The 19,878-nt window shown below is 37.9% G+C and overlaps 1 protein-coding gene across 2 annotated transcripts; it reads right to left on the reverse strand.

The window, feature by feature from the left end:
• Nucleotides 1-1,107: 1,107 nt before the first annotated feature.
• On the reverse strand, nt 1,108-11,580 carry cxcl12a (C-X-C motif chemokine ligand 12a). 2 transcript variants are annotated; one of them, XM_088916319.1, is made up of 4 exons: nt 11,440-11,580; nt 9,280-9,397; nt 6,691-6,798; nt 1,108-4,545 (listed from the first exon to the last, which is right to left on the reverse strand). In XM_088916319.1, the coding sequence occupies exons 1-3, from the start codon at nt 11,504-11,506 to the stop codon at nt 6,711-6,713; spliced, it is 273 nt and encodes a 90-aa protein (XP_088772445.1). In that variant the 5' UTR covers nt 11,507-11,580; the 3' UTR covers nt 1,108-4,545; nt 6,691-6,710. The 2 variants fall into 2 exon arrangements, with proteins under 2 accessions (XP_088772445.1, XP_088772444.1); XM_088916318.1 differs by having other exon boundaries at nt 6,715-6,798; nt 11,440-11,577.
• Between the last annotated feature and the right edge of the window lie 8,298 nt (nt 11,581-19,878).

Here is a 19,878-nt window from a genome sequence, read left to right on the forward strand (position 1 = left end):
TCTATAATTGAAAACACATCGCCTATCATTTTAGAATATCATTCTACTTGTCAAAATCAGTTTCTGCTTCCCAGAGGTGTAATATTAATAGTCTATTTGTTGGAGCTGTGAATTTCCCGGTTATTCATAGTGACAGCTGTATGCATGTATATGAAGCCCCCTGTGCAATGAATGTCTAATGAACCTGTTGTATTGAATATATCAACACACAAAGTGTCAAAATGTTAAGTTTCAAGCCCAGTAGGTGCCTCGATTTCTGATAGGCCAAGCTTCTTATATGTTTCAATTACTGCATGTCTTGGAATAAAAACAAATGACTAGTGACAAGACTTGGAAAATACATGATGAAAACAGAAAGGTGTTTTACTTTTAATTTTGCAATATATTGACATTTATACTGTTTGGCTCCTTGGTGACAAAAAGTGAGTTAAGTAGTATTTGCTCTTTTTTAGCTAGCTACAAGCTCATAAAACATGAAGGCCTTTTAGTACTGCATTGACTGCACTACCAAGAATATGATACAGAAGGTGTTTCAGTTTCCCAATGCAGAAAGCTGAACTACAGAATAGTTTCCGACTTGGTGCTGAAATATTGGCGAGTTTCAGTCTGTGTAGCACCGTAACTTTGGATGAATAACCAGCTCTTCATCCCACAAAGACCGAAAAGATCAGGTCTTTGAGCACTTTCACATAACAGTGGCCATGTTTACCTTAGTGACCAGCATGATGCGACTTCCTTTCTGTGTCTTAGTGTCTTTCAAAACTCAAACAGCATTTTCTCAAGGAAAGCTTAGCGAGGGGTAGAAGCTTGTCTGCAGGAATATAGGGGCGTCTTCATCTGCAGGAAAATAGAGTCTTCTGCAAATGTTTTACTTTAGATCATGTAGGCGTTCAGTGTGTTGCAATATCAGTGTGTGCCTTTTCTTTAGAAAAGAGATATAGAAAAACAGACACGTTAGTAGCCTCAACCTGTAGGTGCAGCCCTTACACTGTATACAAAGCACCATTGTTTGAAATCAAGTTAATTCTTTTTAAAAGCTACATAATTTAAATACACAGCTCTTGATGTTTCTATTTATTGCATAGATAGATGACAGTGAAAGCAATGTTTTTTTTTAAAAAAGGTTTTATTTAAAAAATATCAAGTGAATTGAGATAACAAATGTATTAATGCTTGACTGCATACAAACAGTGAAACTAATTAAAAAGCTAAGTAGAATGACATAGACATATATTTATAAAGTAAGCTGCCTTTAAAGAGTATATTTTTCTTCACATTGTGTGGGAGAAAGACAAGCAAAAAGCATTGGCATTGAACAATTGGTATACAGTGAAACAATCACAGTTTTACATTTTAAAATATCAGTACAGTAATTATTTAATTCCCGCAATAATACTCATTTTGTACTTAAGTTTAAAGAGGGCCCTGTCTCAGAATTCGACTTTTACCTCCCAAAATGTATTTTGTCCACAGTGTGTTTGGCCAGGCTGTAGGAAACATGAGTGTGAATTATCATGGCAATAAAGCTACATAATGACAGACTCAAGAGTTTTACTTTCTGTTGTTTCATGTAATGCTTCCAAGACACAGAATTAAAAGCTTTTGATTGTGTTTTTAACTTACAGTTTTAGTGACCCTGCAAGGTCATCTGCTCTGTCTCTGTTTGAGTTAGCAGCTACATCGATACAACCAAATACTGGGTGGACATGGTACTAAATGCTTTTGTAATTACCAGATTACCAGCAATAACTGAATTTACCCAATTCTATTTCTTCTTTCCAGATATTTTTCAGTTATCATTAGACCTGTTCATCTGGGGGATACAAAGATACCACAGTTATCAGCACCTTAAATCAGCGGACGTTCTCAGATCAAAACAGAAATAGCACCTTTTTAATCCTTTTAGGAAAATCAGTTTTGGTAGGATTGAATTTTTGTCTACGGCTCTGTGTGAAGCCACACAGAGTCTCTTTCCCGTACAGCCGTCAAATCCCCACTAAATTCTGCTGTGAGATCCTTGTGTGTTTCTCCTTGATCTGTTTGCCCGCAGGCTGCTGCGCACATAATCAGGGCATTGATTGATTAAGCGGAGCAGGAACCCTGCCACTCACTCAGTGGAAACTAACACCGAACATTAATGGAGACCGGGTGCGAAAGCAGTGACCTATCACAGCCGTCTGAGCCCTGGGCTTCATATCCCAAGTCTCACTTCCTGACCTCAAGATCATCCTGCAGGTCGCTTGTTCCGCGGCCAAGGAAAGAAACTCATGAAATGCTGATCTATTGATACAAAGAGACCTGGCAGCTGAATGAATTATAAATGTCCAGGAAATATGGAATAAGATATATTTATGATTCCCTTATTAGGTACAGTAGGTATGGTTTTCTAAGTGTAGCACTATCCAGCACCTGTCTGGGGGTGATCGGTCAAATTCTGTGATTTTTTTTTTCTGACTGTACTTAACAACCTACAGTAGGTTAAATTGCATCTCGATACATGGCTAGAAATTTTGAAAATCTGACCAATCAAACTTTTGATCAAAAGCAATCTTTGTGCACATTTTGTTCACTATATGACTACGGCTGACATCTGAAAGACTAAACATCTCAACTGTTTCACATATGATGTTTTACAATCATGTTAATTTTTGTGAGTGTATTTCACATCATGCTTGATATCATTTAAAACACTTTGAAACTGGACATTTTCCAGATTCCTCAATAAAAAGACAAACAATTTTAAACTGCGCAACAAAAACAATAGAAAACACTGCAGTCTAGTACATTCTGGGAATTACCTTCATATTGTACTGTCATAAGAATAACTACGTATAAAAATGTGACAAATACAAAAATAATCTACTGTTCCTTAGTTTTTAAAAACAATCTTAAAAAAGAGGTGTGTCAAAATGTTAACTAAGTAGGACAGAAAAAAAATGTTATTGTTTTGAAATACTTGCTGGTGCAAATGGCAAATAAGAAAGAAATATAAAATATAATTTGTAGTCAGATCATGGTGCTGTTTGTTTAAGTTTAAGAGTTCATTTACAGGACAAAATGAACTGAAGGTAAAGTATATATTTCTCTAAAGTGCATTGAACTGGAGAAAACAACTGCCAAGTTCAACTAGACAACACTGGTCCTGGATCTGAGAGGAAACACTACAATGGCTTTGTAACAAGAAGGCAGCTTTTTACATACAAAGGATTGATATAAAGTCACAAGGAGTGATGTACCGGGACACAATGTCATACTGACTGTTCTAAGGACATTTTAGTCCATCTTGAGAATGGTCCCTCAGGTCCTTGGCGTTTCTTTTCTAGTTGTCTGCAGCTGTGAGACAGACCTTGGCAAGCGGCACACTTGTCAGTTTTGGCCACTGGCCACCTCACACTGCTTCTTTTTAACTCCTCATTGCCCTCCTTCACTCATTCCGCCATCCTAATTGGCGAGCAAAAAATGTGTGGCCCTTTCTGCAATTCTCTCCTTTTAAACATTCGTTTCATTTAACAAAAAAAAACAAAAACAACCTCTCTAGATGAAATAAGATCAGAATTCTGTTCAAAATTTTGGTCCCAGCACAAACAAAGGCCAAAGCATTAGTTCATATTTTCGTGCCGCAGAAATATCTCTTGCAGCATCTTCTGCATAAGCAGGATTTTCTCTGTGTTTGTTTCCTATTATCCAGTCTCCAGCACTGGCACTGAGTGGCGTATGACACAGCACAGCCTCTTCCCACTGTGTGACAGCATAGGCACTAACTGCATCCAACACACAACACACTGCTGTTTCCTATTTAGCAGCTTCTTTCCCTCATTATTAATGTTTTATGGCATTCAATAAGAATACTAAATCAGCTTGTCGTGTCAGCGAGGGATCTTGGGTTAGAGGGGGGAGTTTGTCTCGCTCAGTAGGCAGTTAAATCGTGGCCAGCTTTGTCTATAGCTTGTTTGAGACCAGAGTCTTTCGGCCAGCCTCAGGTCAATTTCGAAAGGGCTCGTTCTGAAATCAGGAGGCTCCTGTAAAAACATTTTAAAATCCCCAATAATATACTTATGACTTAGGGTCTTTCGCTGCCATGGTGCTGAAGTTTTCTCTTGCGCTGTGTTTGTGCAAAGCTCAACGGTCATTTTGATCTCTTTCGGAATAGGGGGTGGTCTCAGAAACGTTGAAGGTGATTCCTTTCAGCTCAGCTGGCTTGTCGCAGGTGACAGAGTGCACTGTGCCCAGAAACTCAACTACAGCTCCTTGTGACAGAGTTTGGAGGAATGAAAGGGCCACATCTCCAAAAACCTCTTGGTTAAAAAAATAGATATTTATACATATACACATATATTTCTAATTGCACTTGTAAGAAAAGTGTCACTAGGGGTGGCAGTGAACCGCTGGCAGGTTCAGTGCTGGGGAAGCATGTCTGGTTGTTGAGTGTTGTTACAGGAAGCAGCCCAGAGCAGAGCACACATTACATATCTGCATGGCAGGGCAGGACAGCGGCTGTTAACCTGCGCAGGCCCTTAATTGCCTGATCTTCCCTCCTTTTTAATTCTGAAACACAGAAAACAACAGCAGAGAGCAGAAAGGTTATTTTGTGCAGAAGCCTTTTGATGGCAGCAGGCTGTAATGATACAGTATATCCACTGCTGTGCAAAAGCCTTAGACATTTTACCTTGTTCTACCCATTTCACTCAGTGGTTTCCCCTTCTTGCAGAAATTGAGATCTTCTACCGAAACTGTACCTATTTTGCTTTCAGATAGCAGTTAGTCCAGAGAGATTCTCTATTTTTTTTTTTTACCTTTCTTCTCTATTTTTTACCTTCACAGGGGAGCAGATGACTAATGGTGAAGACCACCCAACAATGAGTTCATTAGTCCTGATTGGTAAATTGATTGATTCATGACAACAACAACACTAGATGTACTTTAAAGAGGCTCAACAAAAAGTTTGATTCCTTCTTTTCCAGAGTAAAAGGGATTAATTAAGGCAAATCTGTGACAATGGCAAATAATACTAATGGCCTTGAGTGAACTGCTAATTCTATCATACACATACTGCATTGTAACTACTGCTTCATGTCTAAGACTTTTATATACTGTAACATTATATATATGTATTTCATATACAGTATATGTTTTATTTTTCTTTTACCTTTTATGGTGTAGTGTTGTCAGACAGACAAGAGTGAATCTGGATGACAGGGTCACTCTTTTGACAGTTAAATGTTTCCAGTGTGCAAACACCTTGGATCTGAAACACTTCTTGCAGTTTGTCCTCCAGATAAATATCTGCATTTGTGCTATCAATGAGAATTTTTTAACTACAAAGCTCATTCGAAAACACTGCTGTTACACTTTTGCACCTACTGTACTGTACTTGGACCATTTGGGTCTGGAGTATTAAGAGGGTAATGAGACATGATCAGAATAATCTTTCCTAAAAGTAAAAGTCACAATTTCTTCTCTTTGTATAATGATCTTTTGTATATTTAACATCTCTGGGATAGATAGTCCCTTTTACAAAAGAAATCCAATATCTTCTAATTCATTGCCCTTACTAATTGTATTGTCCACAAAAAATAAAAACAATAAAAAACATTTAACAGCAACTGAACTGAGCACTGCAAATATATACAGTAATTAAGCTGATGCTAATTAATAGTGTCTTCAAGATAAGGAATAGCAAACAGCTGCAAAATGGCACATCTGGTTATATGTCACAAATTTAACAAAACAGCACTATGCAGATTTGACAGTGATGAGGAGCAAACGTAGCACAGAGAGAAGACATCCTACTGAGAAGAATTGCAAAATTGTCTGATAATAGGGGCACTAAACACAGGGAACTCAAATATCTACAAGGTCCCTCACCAGTGATGTTGTAAAAGAACACATTGCTCAAAAGCACACACAGCTAACATTTATAACATGGCACATTTAACAGGTATGGTGTGATAAATGGCAGGCTATTTCCATGAAAAAAATGGAAAACCAAACGTTTGAAAATTCACCTCAGAAAAGTACTTTAGAGACAAGAGGCCACAGACAATAACAGCACACACAAGTCCTTTCGTGAGAAACAAGAAACCAGAAATACCAGCGACAAATTTCAACTGCCTGTTTTTATGTGACAAAATGCAATCATGATAAAATATTTTTTATGATTTTGACCAGCTGGAATATTTTGGGATCTTATTTTTTTAAAAGAAATAAGCTAAGACATATTTTTTAAAGAGGTGATAACATATATCATGGGCAGCATGGTAGCACAGTGGTTAGTATTGCTGCCTACTGTAGATTCAATTCTGGACCTCGGGTGCTATCTGAGTAGTTTTCTTCCAAGTATGTGTTTTTGACAGACGTTCTCTTTACACATACTTTATTGAAAGTCATATAAGGTCATGCTTTCACATCTATGAAAGTCAGGCAAGTCTTTAGTTTTTATATTTCTATGAAAAAATATTGAATGGACACATGGGTTTTTATGCTAAACTCTTTAGTTATACCTCATCTGGACCATGAATACATTTGGAGACTATTTCAAGTACTAAACCAATTGTTGTTTTGTCTCACCCTTAAGTAAAGCTTTAAAAATATTTACTTTGAAGTATCAAATAAACAAGATCTTTATGTGCACGTGAAAACAGGCAAGTATTTCATTTCATGTTTCTCACATTTACCTATGTGTTTTCTTACTTGCCAAGAAGTGTTTCTCCTTACTTGTTAAGAGCATTCTTTAAGTACTGCTGCAGCCACTTAGTCTGAGGGCTAATGCACACTTCTTTGTTGTTTTTCAGCGTGACACTGTCAAAAAAAGAAAAGACAGATGAGAAAAAAGCATTCAATTAAAATTCTAAGAGTGCGCCCACTCAGCATTTACGTTCTACTTTTTCCACTCCGAGTTAAAACCAAAGTCAGGGACTGCATACTAAAATCCAGGCATCCTAAATCCCCTTTATTGGATTAATTCTTAGATGGATGAAAGACTGTCTCAATTCCCTCCTTTCTGCCTCATTCTGCCGTCTGTGATGAACTGGGGTAAACATGTTGATTCAGATTAACTGTCACATTCCAGCCCGGCATGGCAATAATTTCACTGGAGCTGAGAGATCTCTATCAAATGCTTCAGGATCCATAGAATGTAAAATGAAGTCACCTGTAGCTGCTATACACCTGCGAACAATTTTAAAACAGATTCATGCTTCAATTCCATGTATGATAAATGATCATTTATAAAGTTCCCCAAACCGTGTCAAAACCCAGTACACAAATTTCGAAGCAGGTCTCTGGTTAGAGAGGGTTTTTTTTTCTTTTCTCTGTTCTTGTATTGAGCTGAATGTGCTGGTTCTTTCGGGGTAGAAACTAAAGTTCTGTGGTTCTATTGAAGAGAAGCATTAATGGATGCCGCAAGAGTACAGCAAGTTGCTCATTCAGACATCAACAAAAACTGCATGAAACACCAGCAAATGCCTTTCTTGCCTTCAGTAAAGAAGGCGGTATGGCACTCCTTCAGGTATTCACTGTCTCATGGGTGTCAGTGACCATACATCTCATCTTGGGTTTGCAGTTTTTGCAATGAGAGAGGCATGAGATTTGATGAGGCAGGTTTTATTGATTTCCTTTTCAAATTTGGTTGCAAAGCTGTTATCCTTGAAAACACAACCAAGAGTAGAGCTGTTTTTAGGTCTGCAGACGCATAATTCAATCCACACACATATTGTCAGTGGTGAGGTTCCCTGTGAGTCTGTTTAAATCACTGCTGTTATATTGAAGAACAGGGTCTAAATGTTTAGAACTATGGGCAAGGTCAGAACTGTGCAACATCCTGCAAGGAGATTTTTTTTTCACTTTATATCTCTTATCTAATCCTAACACATATTGCTGCAATTGTATATTTTGAAAATCTTATATCTGGAACCAGTTTAGCAGTAAATTCATTGCAGAGCTTTACTAAAAGGATGCCAGATTCTTTAGGTATTCGGTATTGCGATGGGTTTTGACCATTAAAAAAACATTCCTTTTTTTCCCAGGGAGAAACTTGATTGTGCAGCAACCTGAAATATTGTATGCAGAAAAGAAAAGTGCTGGGATTAACACTGCCAGTTCCACTGTTAACATCTGTTTCCTGGAGTTCTTTTTTAATCGCAAAATGATTATTAAAATAATTATGGGAAGCATAAAAGCAATGGTGTAGATGAAAGAATTTATAGAGGACCCTGGTGCCAAAATTAGCCACCGCCCTGAACTGTCCCCAAGTGCCTGATTGTTTTCCATTTGATGAGCTAAAAGTCCACTTTAATGCTACCCTGACAGAAGCGCACTGTTGAACAAGAGTTATCATATATTTTTGCCTGGGGATGTTAAGCAATCAGCCACCTCTTAACGCCTTTGTAATTTGGGAGGTTTGAGCACAGGAGTTGCATTCAGAATATGGGTTTCACAACCCCGTGCCAAAAGGTCACGTTTCACTTAGCAGCTGGGAGTGCGAGCACCTTTACAAACCCATTAAATAAACATGCTCTTCTGAGTGGAACACAGAGCTCCGCTTGTCAGAATTCCTCACACCAGCATCAACTCCTCGTACCAACAGCTAACAGCGAAAAATTAAAAGGAAATCACCTCAGAAAAGATTTCAGTTTTTTTTTTGCTGCTAGCTGTTGTAATTGGTGTGTGTCTTTGGCAGCACATCTTTCTGATTAAGCTGGAAGGTAGCAGAGGTCCTGAGTAAGGACAGCGGGTAGTAATTGCTTCACAGCAAGTTAAGACCAACAGCAAACACAGAGATAGAGTTACAAGTTTCTCTCATCGACAGGGTTAAAGATATCAGGAGACCCTGCTCAGGGTCCTGCTGCTTGGTTGTCTTTTCTGCATTTACTGTGACTCCTGTGTCAGCAGTGAGGAAGTTTACTCTTGCCATGCTTTTTTAAGGAGTGACCTTTTGCCACGCTTGCAGTTAGGCTCTCTGTGACTCTTACAGTATGTTGCCTTTCCAAAGTGAGCTTTTCTTTAATGCAGTGCAGCCTGAATGAACGAGAATGTGCTGTGGGGGGCACCTGACTAAGTACCAAGCCCTGGCAGACACATCTCTCTCTCTCTCTACAAATCCTCAGTGATGTACTTAACCACGTCGGCACACACCTGAGCCGTTCTCAGGCTTGAAAAGTCACGGGCAACGCAAAATAGCCATGTGTCGGGGGAAAAAAAACGCGCAGTCCTTTCCAGGAGACAACATTTCGATAAGTCGCCAAGGGTTAGCGGCCGGTTTGCTTCACTCTGTAAACTCACACGACTTGGAAGGGGCAGTTGGGAGTGTTCAGGAACTTCAGCTGCTTGACGCTGCTCTTGGGTACGAAGCTCTCTGTACCTCGGCACCAGCACCTCTCTCCCAGACTGAAGGGTTTAGCTGCGAAGGCAAACGGGACGAGATCGTGAGAACTGGCGTGTCGCTTGCGCGTTCGGGTGACAAATGCATGTGAATATCTCACATACAAGACCACCTGTCTGAAAATGATACTTGTGTAAAATTATATGCGTTATGGTTTTTTTAATACAAGAATACATCTGTTTCCCAAAACTAGAATAACATCATGGCTGCTTTGTTTCACGTTTTTTGTAAGCTAAAAGGAGAGCAATGTGACCGTCAACTGATTTAGCAGTGTCTCACCGCAGATTTCCGATTTCCCGCTCCTTATTAAGGGAGCTGTAAAAGCCAGTTATCAACATTTTAGCTATTTATCAATTATATATGTCATCCAAAACCAAAGGATCTTTCAAATTCACAATGCATGGAATCTATTAGTTCTGCAAGCAAAAATTTAAACAGTGAATATCATTTTATCTAGGTAATATTGCATTTCTCATCTTTCTAAAGTACCTAATCATTGGAAACTCCTGTATTCTCTGTGTACAAACTATTATTCATAGCAAGCAACTAATAGGTGGTCTGATAAAGAAAATACATGCAAATTCAAATAAAATACAACTTTAATATATATATACATTTACATTATATTATACTGTATACTGTATTTTCCTATGAACTTGTTTAACAGTGATTACAGCCTAAGAGTTTTACCTTATAATGACTACAGCTGCACAATGAATAATGCAATAAATATGAAATTCTATTTTAGATCATGATCCATTAAAACAAGAACTAAGTACACATTTCTAGTGCACGAGAAAAAAAACTACATAGTGAGCAATTATATTTTTACTAACAATAGAAAGAGACACATTCATATTATAACATTTCAAATAACAAGCAAATTGTTTAATCTCTTGATTGCAATCTAGTATTAAGAAAGATATTAATCTCTCAAGATGGAAAAACTCAGTTTTCTAATTACACAGTTAGTCTAATTCTCTCGTCAATCTCTGCAGTTAGGATATGAAACCTAAATTCCTTTAACATACTGGAATATCAAATACTTGCATGCATCTTTCAAGCGAGAAATACTGTTTTCCGTTATATTTAGACTTGGCACCGGAATTGTGGCAATTGTATCTAGAAATAATGAGGCAGGACCCATTGAATGACATTCCTTGGATGTTTATACATCCATTTTGAAACAGTAATTGGAATTTTCCCCTTTCAGAAACAGAATGGTGTTAATTGCCCTTCGATTAAAAAGGGCTCCATTACACCAGACGGAGAGATTTACTGAGAGATGCAAATTAGTTTCTCACATTATTCCGTGATTTTATTATGCTAATGACAGGGTAATTAAGCCCATACAAAGGTTGACCAAAGTAAAGACTCAATAGTATTTCATCATCATTTTAACACCTATTTGTTGGTTCTTGTTCAACACCTTTTATGTAAACGAATAAGTAATGCATTCTTTGCAGTGGTACTCTAGCAAATTCTTTAGAAGCATGCATATTTAAAGTGTTTTAACCTTGCCCTTCAATGGTATATAAATGTATGTAGTCTTGTACCTCTAAAAAAAACAATTTATGCTAGTAAAATAGACACTGCACTGTACAGTTTTCTTTCAATTTTATCACTACAGGAATGCAACCTATGACATTAAGTGTGAACTGCAGGATGTAGTTAGACATCAGTGATAGTGATTTAATTACAGAAAAAAAACTAGAGATTATTCTACAGCAGGCAGCACAAAAGCTTTTTTTATTTCACAACGTTATAACTAAGTCTAATCTAATCTGACTAAGTCTGAATGTACACAAATACAACGAATAAAAAAATAATTCCATACAACTATTGTTAAGAAAACAGCATACAGTATGAAGCAGCTTATTTGTTATTTTATATTTAACACATTGCAAATAAATTTAACTTGTGATGCAAAACATGTCTGTGCTGAACCCAATTATCTCTCCCTCTCTCTGTAAGATGTTCTAGATATCCTCGAGTCTGTTCAGAAACAGTCAATCAATTTTTGTGCTCAATCAAGCTAAAGCAGCACCCAGCGAACTCACCGTTTGACTCCTGCAGGCAGAGAGTCACCATCAGGAGAGTGGTCACTGCAACAGCTTTCAGATCCATGGTGGGTGGCTTCTGCACAGCAAGATTCCAGCACGACTGTGGCCTGAGCCCTGCTGCAGAGTGTTAAATTCACCGAGAGCAAGCGACTCCCACTTTTTAAAGAGAAAAGGGGGAGTGCCTCAGCAATGATTTATCACCTTTGGCAAGACATACTTCCTCTATTAAAATGTTTGGCTTAAAATCAAGGGTAAATGTCTCCCTGCAACTTTCTCTTTTTTCAACTGCCTCAATGCAAGACCTCACTATTACCAAGATCAGTCCCCTCCTGTAGGTGTGATTTGACATGATTTGCTGTGCCATTATATTCCAGAGTGACCAGAAATGATGCTATTGACTTACACTTCTTTTACTGTTTATTTTTGTTTAACATATAATGATTCTCAGTAAACTACGTCCCCTGATTAAAGATCATGTACCTCGTGAATTTTATAAATGCAATTTTATTATGCTTATTAAAATATAAATAAATAATAGGAAATAAGAAAGTCAATTTGCTGAGCTCCTTGTGTTGTCCTCTGAACTTATTATAACATATTATTATTAATCAGAACAGTAGAGTAAAAATACATTGTCAGATTTTCTGATCGAAATCTTGCAAGAATTTTCATTTGATTTTGCTTTCATTTCCCAGCCTTTCGCTCATTATACTTTGCTTTGTTATTGTCGTTAGCTCAAAGACCGTGTAGTGTATATTGTTCTTGGCACATAAAGCACTTAGAATTGTTCTGGAATGTCTTTTTCAAGTTGGTGTAATTTGTCCGTACAAGAAACAAGCTTGGGCGCTGCAAAGCAACATCTCAAGATCACTGCTAACAAGGACTGTTTTCTAGAAAACGACTGCAGCTGGGGAATAGGCAGACAAGCAGAACACATAGTAAAACCCAATTATGCTGTTGCCCCTTAGAACATAGCAGCTAACTCAAACCTTCTCAATAGGAACAGCGGCAGCGTATTTGTTGCTGTAGCAGGTGTGACGAAACAGAAATCGCACACAAAATGATTATTTTTTATGCCTTTTTCAGTCCCCAAACAATTAGGTTTACCTAGGAATGGAACTTTCCATTCAGCCCTGCAGTTTAATCTGGCAGAGGGCTTAATGAGCGGGAATTATTTTGGTGTATAACAGGACACAGATGTGCAATCTGTTTCCATGGATTGGCTGTTGCCTACTAGAACAGGACCGGGTGCTCTGCCAGACATATCCTTGAACAAAGGCTGAGATGTGAGGAAACTAATAAAAGGTCTTCCAAACTCAGCACCGCTTAAGACTGCCTTTAAAAAAGGACAAGGAAAAGAGTTTTCATGTTTACGTGCTGACATATTCCAGACAGTAAAAGTGAGTTTAGTGACATGAATAATTTTGCAGTTGATAATTGAAAAATTAATCTCAAAAGCCCAGCCAGTCATTGAGGTTCTTAAGCTTACAGAGTTCAAATAGAAACTTCCTTGGCAGTAGTGAAATCAATTAGATGTAAAGACCAGTTTTTTGTTAGTAAGAAAGCTCTGGAAAAATTCCTGGAGCCCAGTCATGACAACTTTAAGACTCACAGTCCCTGTTTACTGTCCAGTACTTTTGTCCCTGCATGTCAGGACATTTCCTGTCCAATTATATTATCATGTACAACACTAGTGTTATTTATTGATTTCTGACTTGCATATCCAGTGTGTTTAGGAGATGTGCTGTAAATCCTTTTGTTGTATTGTGAATACATGACTATAGTCTTTCAAAATATAATTGCATGTTACTTAACTACAAAACCTGCCAAGCCAAATTTCATTCTTTCATAAATGCATTTTTTTTGTTTTCTGATTTGGTAATCTAGTTTATTTGTGCGTGTGCGTGGACAGAAGGGAACTTCACCTTCAGATTGAAATTCCGCAGACAGACTCGGAATCACACCTCGAAACAAAATCGAGTGAGAGCAAGATCCCTTGTATCCCAAGGAAGGGGAAAGGGCAGAGTGGGATGGCTGGTGTAAGATTTCACTAAAACCCTTCTTAATGGTAAATTCATGGTTTCCTCTATCTGCATTTCCAGCACTGATTGTTAGTAATGCCCAGTCATGTGTGGACATGAAGCTGGGTATCTGTGTAGCATCAGTATTAAGTGATTTTCTGTAGAAAGAGTGTAAAAACATAGAATAAATTGTTAGATGTTTCTGCTGCACTTTTTTCTGGGTTTAACGATTAAGTGAGCAACAACATTTCGAGTGCTTGTGAGATCAGTTCTCAGTAAAAATACACTCAGGTTTCCCAAAGGTAAAGGAAAATGACCTTCCTGCTGCCTCATAGGAAAAGCTGTGTTAAAACAACACCTTGTCATCAAAGAATGGCAAAAACAAATAGAATCAAAAGCCAGAATAAAATTGCTCTACTGCGAGAGGGGATAGAGGAAGCGCTTGTATGATTACGCTGGGTGTTTATTGCTATTGTATGTGTAGTAAAGAAACTCCACTGTAGTATTATTTCTAATTTTCTATCACACTACAGTGAAATGTCCTTTCTTTGTCAAAATATGAATAAAATTATATTTCAGGCATGCTGTCCATGTAAATTTCATCTGGACATTCTAAATCTCTCCAATGGTTTGTATTAACTTTGCAGCATACATTAAAGATTTCAAGCCATAAAGACTTTGCAGATATTCAGTGCAATTTGAATTGAAATATGTTTGAACTTTTTCTGTTATATTTTTGTGTGTGCAAATTCTAAAGCTTAACGATATTAACTCTTGCAAGGATTCAATTGCACTTTTTATGTAAAGTAACAAACTGTTGTGCTTCGTAAGAGCTCCTGTTTATTTTCTACTGTCAAGACCTCTGCAGAAATAAATAGAACTTGTCTTGATACTGAGTCCCCTGCTGGTTAAATAAATACAACAGATCACTGGAAGAATACATAAGCAGGAAATATACACATGAAATCTCTCACTGTCCATAAGAACATAAACACAAATACAAATAAATGCATTTAACAATTTTTGTTTCTGTTTATGTTCATCAGAAAGTACATAAAATGAGCACTGTAATGCTGAATCTGCAGATACACAGATCAATACTATAAAAAGATAAGAATGGCTTTGGAGTTGAATTCATGAAGGCTTTCAACATTTTTTAGATCTTATCCTGCTTATTCAGGCTTTAGAATGAACAAAGCCAGGAGGAAAATGCCCGTCACAAGAAATAAAAGACTTATCACAAAGCTTATACCTCCAAGCGAGCCATTCCCACTGATCTCATCAGAGTTTAGAAGGCAGCACTAGAGGAAATCTTTGCAAATAGCCCACCCGATAGAGGGGTCTGTGCTGTTATTGGTTAACTCATTCTCCTGCCTCGATGGCCTGTCTTCAGCACCAGATCTCTGTGGGGATGCCCTCTGCACGCTAGGGCTGGGTCTGCTATCTGTAGTCTGTTCGGGCCTGTGGTGGCTCTCCGCTGATAAGAAGGGCCTGACCAATGCGTTTGTTTACAGGCAGATGCAGTACAGAATGTGGTATAAATTATACAGACAAAGACAGAGACACTAGCAATTTCTGTGTTTTAGTTGCAATGACAGCAGTTTCATTTTATTGACCACTTCAACCACCTCAATTATCATCAAAAGAAAAAATATATCCACATATAATATTGCAATTTTCTACAATAAAAATATTTTGGCATTTCTACTTCCTGTAACACTCTGTTGACAAAATGAAAAAGATGCTACTAAAATAAGTATTTTCTTAGAAATATGTTCTTTAAATTAAGCTTTGATGAATTATTGTACCAATTCGTTCTTCAGATTTATTATATATAAATTTGCCAGCAGCTCAGTGGAAGACAAGGAGAGAGACAAAAAGAAAATGCAATGTATAAACACTGTGCAAATTCTCAATGTGAACTGAAAAAATATTTTTTGAACCCTGACTTCTATTAAACAAATGTATAATTTGAGCCAAGCTGTTCCACGATGCATGTTGTGTGGATGGAAAACTTGGTGCTCATGTTCACATTCTGAGATGTATTATAGGCTTCATTGTAATTCTACTACATCACAAAGCCAAGAATTCTTAAGCTTTTTCAGACTCCTTCTGAAGGTGTGAGTCACAGATATGGCACTAATGCTATAAGGTCTAATGGTCTTTGGAGACAGACGAGGCCTCTGTCCACCATAGCACTGTAGAAATGAGTATGAAATTGAGCTTTTCAGGGACACGGTCTCACTGCTAAAGACATCAGATTAGAGATAAATGTTTTACATTCAAAATGTTAATCTGTGTCACAGTACCATGGTGCCACAAGGATACATCTTTTTTTTACTGGTTTGCTATTTAATCTTGATTCAATAAAAGACAAAAGAATAAATCCAGACACTCAAAGTGTCACCTTCAAAGTTTATAGAATATACTAATAAAGGTTGTAGCCTTTCAGTAAAAATACCTACTAAAATCTTTACTTTTATAAATAGTTCTATGAGTTAGACTCAGATCATATTAATATAGTGGCATAATAAAAGAATGGTTTTGAAGAAAATAAACAAGGCACATTCTATGTACAAAGAATATAATTTTAATCATTGGACACCACCACAACTCCTTCAAAATGAACTGTACAGTACATTGTTTCCAAGGAAAAGCACAAAGTACCCAGCAAAGGGAATAACTTGAAAGAAAAATGATGGCTATATGGCAGCTAAATGTCAGCGAACAGCTCATTCTTCAGGAATCTGGGATAATGAGTCACAAATGAAAGAAATTAGACATGATTCTAGTGCTATGGTTTATTGTGAGGCAGATATAAAGCCCTGGGCTGTGCTGTTCAGACTGTGTGACGGTCCCCTGGGGGGGAGGGTTTTTAAAAACCTCAAATTTAACTTGTTTCAACAAAACAATCCACATATCTTTATTTTTTGTATCTGAATATTAAAAATAGTTTCTTAGTTCAGACAGTTTTACAAAATTGCTAATAGATTTTCCTAAGTGAAAAACAAAAGCAGAGTGAAATCCCACTTCCTGGAAGTCTTCTTTCTTAACATCCATGGCCGTTGCATGTCACAGACCCGAGTGCCGTTAGCCATGGCCGTTCAGGTTTAGTTAAGAGAAAACACTCAGCACTAAACGTATGAAGGCCAGCACATGTAGACTGGTGTCCTAATATCTGTGTCTTTCAATGCTAAAAGCTCTGAGGGGCATCATTCTCTTCAGAAAAGACAACAGCGTTTCATACACTGAAGAAGGAAGAAGGTGTATTTGAGTGACTCATACAGATTCAGCATCAGGATTTACCGTTAAGATACTAACAGAAGGTATAGGTTGGAGAACTTTTCAGGAAGGAGACAAGGTAGTAACCAAGGTACAGGCCGTGGGTCCAAGAGAAATCCCTAAAAAGGAAGGGTTGACAATCCAAGGACATCTTCTTTCCGGCAGTGAGATACGGACACACAGCGGTGCTAGCGGTGCTGGGAGGAAGCCTCTCGTCTGTGAAGAAATCACTCAGAGCCACTGCGAAGTGTCCAGCGGTCACTTTCGTCTTTGCCTGCAGCTCCTTAAGTGGGATGAGACTGCATTATACCAGGACGGGCTCGAGTCTTGACCTTCACAAGAGGAGATCCTGAAACCCAGCACAATCCCTTTATTCCACTTAAAACAGGCCAGGCCATTCATACAGAAGGAGAATGAAAGCAACAACCCCCCCCCCCCCCCCCACTCAAATGCAATAAGGATTTCCTCACCCTGAATAGTTCCCTGTGTGACCTCCTTCAGACTGGCATGGGAGGCACATTGCTACTTCTAGCATTTCATATTTCACATCGGGCTGGCTGCAGAACAGTACACTGTGATTGAATTTAACTCTGCATGGCAGAAGTGTGGTTTGAATTTATGGATTTCTCTGTGATAAATGAGAAAAACAATATTTCATTCTTGTATGCCTTAAAGCAGGCGCTGACATATGGCCAACTAGCAGATTACTCTGTGTACTGTATATACCAAATACATCATGTTATTGTCATGCCTTTTCTATTAAGATGCACTGCAATGACCTTTTTGTTTACTAGCTTAGTTGCTGTCAATGAGATCAAATCAATCAGATCTGTCAGTTATTCTTATCCTCATATTAATCTGAATGTTTTCTGAACTTTTGTTATTTATAAAAACAATTTGCCATTTTTGGTCTTTTACACTAATTTTACTAATGTTCACCAGTTCACTTAAATTCAATTTTTAACCCTTTCATGTGATTGGTCAAAGGATGAAAGTGTTGTAGTTAGTCAAGTACAATAGTGTATACTTACAGGAAAAGAAAAGCTTCTAATTCCCTAAGCATTTCTTTTGGACTTATTCTCATAGATTGAGTATGAAGATTAAAAAAAAAAACTTTCTTGGCACCATTTCTGAGTCCCAAAACATATATAACCTGCCTTTATTACTGATTTGTGGTTAGTGTGGGGTAGGAGCTGAAAAAGTAAAAACATTTGGTTCCCTGAGCACACAATAGGATCTTTCTGCAGCATTGCTCAATATGGTGCTCATGTACCTGTCATTACTGGCTCTGTCTTCCTTCCTTCTTCAAAAGCCGCTGTGTGTCTGTGCTCTTCAAACAGCCGGGCCGATACAGACAAAGAGCCCTGTGCGTCACGCGTGTGTGCCTTCAGACAGGCTCTGATAATCCACTGCCTTCCATTCCAAAGGGAAGAGCGTCTCTTTGTTACACACAACCACACTAAGTGCTCCAGGGATAACTTAAAATCCTAGGAAAACTCCTCTGACACATTCCCAAAAATTAATTCAATGCATAAACGTTTTTACAAGATGAAATAAGGGAGTTACCTTTCTTTATTTAACATATAAATTCGAAGGAGTATTTTTTATGAAGTTCAATTGGCCTGGTTCAATTGGTTAGATCTGGATCATGCACGTTACATTATGCTGACAATGCAGTCAGGAGCCCTAAGCCCAAGCTGAATGGCCTGCCTGTCACATTTTAACAGAATACAGCCTCAGATTGGCTTTACTTTGGGTTCAATTTAAATCATACGGGTTTCGACCCAAGAACCCAGTTCTAAAGATCTTTCTGGCACTGCATGTGCTAAAAACAGCCCTAATTACAAATGCCTCAACTCAACAAGTTTAATTAATAACAGCATTCTGAAAACACAACAAACACAGACATCCCTATCTGACCAGAACACTTACAAGGGTTCACCACACAGTGCAAAGCTTTAACAATACAATCCAGATGTGCCCAGCTTTCTGAGCACTTTCAGAAAATACGATGTACTGTATCAGAATGGGCTGCATTTACAAAAAAAAAAGACGTTACACATGAATAAATTAAAACTCTAATTTTTAACATTTATACTCCAGTTTATACTCCAGCCATGATGGTCAGGTTTGTCCTTTTGAAAGGTTTTCAGCCCCAAAACAGTGAGCAAAAGAGTTATAGAATGCAAAAGCATTGTCCAACTCGAATTATAAAAACACCAACATTCATATCCAGTGCAATTATACAGAGATTTTTTAATGGATATTTACTGTATTACTCAGCTTTCAATTAACCCCGTCCGATGTAAATTGAAATAGCTAAAATTATATATTAATGACATAGAAGCTCAGAATAAAAGCCTTTAAAAGGTTACCATTTATTTTTTATGTTAAGTCTTTTTAAAATTTCTAAAATTTAAAACTGAGAACAAGAATTTTATTCAAAGGGTTGTGGAAGTCTAGCACAAGCTACCTACAGTAGCCACGTTATTAAAGTTTTGATTCAAGGAATGGCTGGACGAGATCCTGCCGTGAATTTGTAATTAACTACTAAATGGCACTGAATTTGTAACCTGTCAATGTTTAAGGTGCATACTGTACTCCTCTGATACTCTTCTGTTTTTCAAAACCTTTAATTATCTGTAGCTGAAAGATCGAATTTAACAGGAAAGATACCAACTTCTGCAAGGGCGTTCTCTCATTTGATCTCCTATAGAACCTGTGAGATCACATCTGACACAGCAGACTCCTGCAATTCTCTGCGTTTGGATGGCTGCACATGTTGGGAGAAAAGCCCTGTAGCTGGTAATAAAGGCACATACAGATCACCTCAAGAATGGAAATCCAGTCAACCAACAGGGCCTGATAGGCCGCTGCTGTGTCTTAATTGTCACTCTCAATGGAGCAGGGGCTGTTTGGCGCTGCTATTGTCTGGTTTCCTGTGATAATCTCTGTGACATTCAGAGCGACCCTCACACTGAGCCGCGTTCTATACAAGGAGTGCTTCACTGAAGCGAACAGATGGTGAAGCAGTATTTAAACAACAGCAGCAGAGAAAATAGGCTAGTTAGGGAAGATTAAAAAAGTGCACCGCAAAATACTGCAATGATTGTTTACAGAGCAAAAGCTGCAG

This window comes from Atractosteus spatula, chromosome 5 (genome assembly GCF_055471065.1).
Source record: "Atractosteus spatula isolate fAtrSpa1 chromosome 5, fAtrSpa1.hap1, whole genome shotgun sequence".
NCBI lineage: Eukaryota > Metazoa > Chordata > Actinopteri > Semionotiformes > Lepisosteidae > Atractosteus > Atractosteus spatula.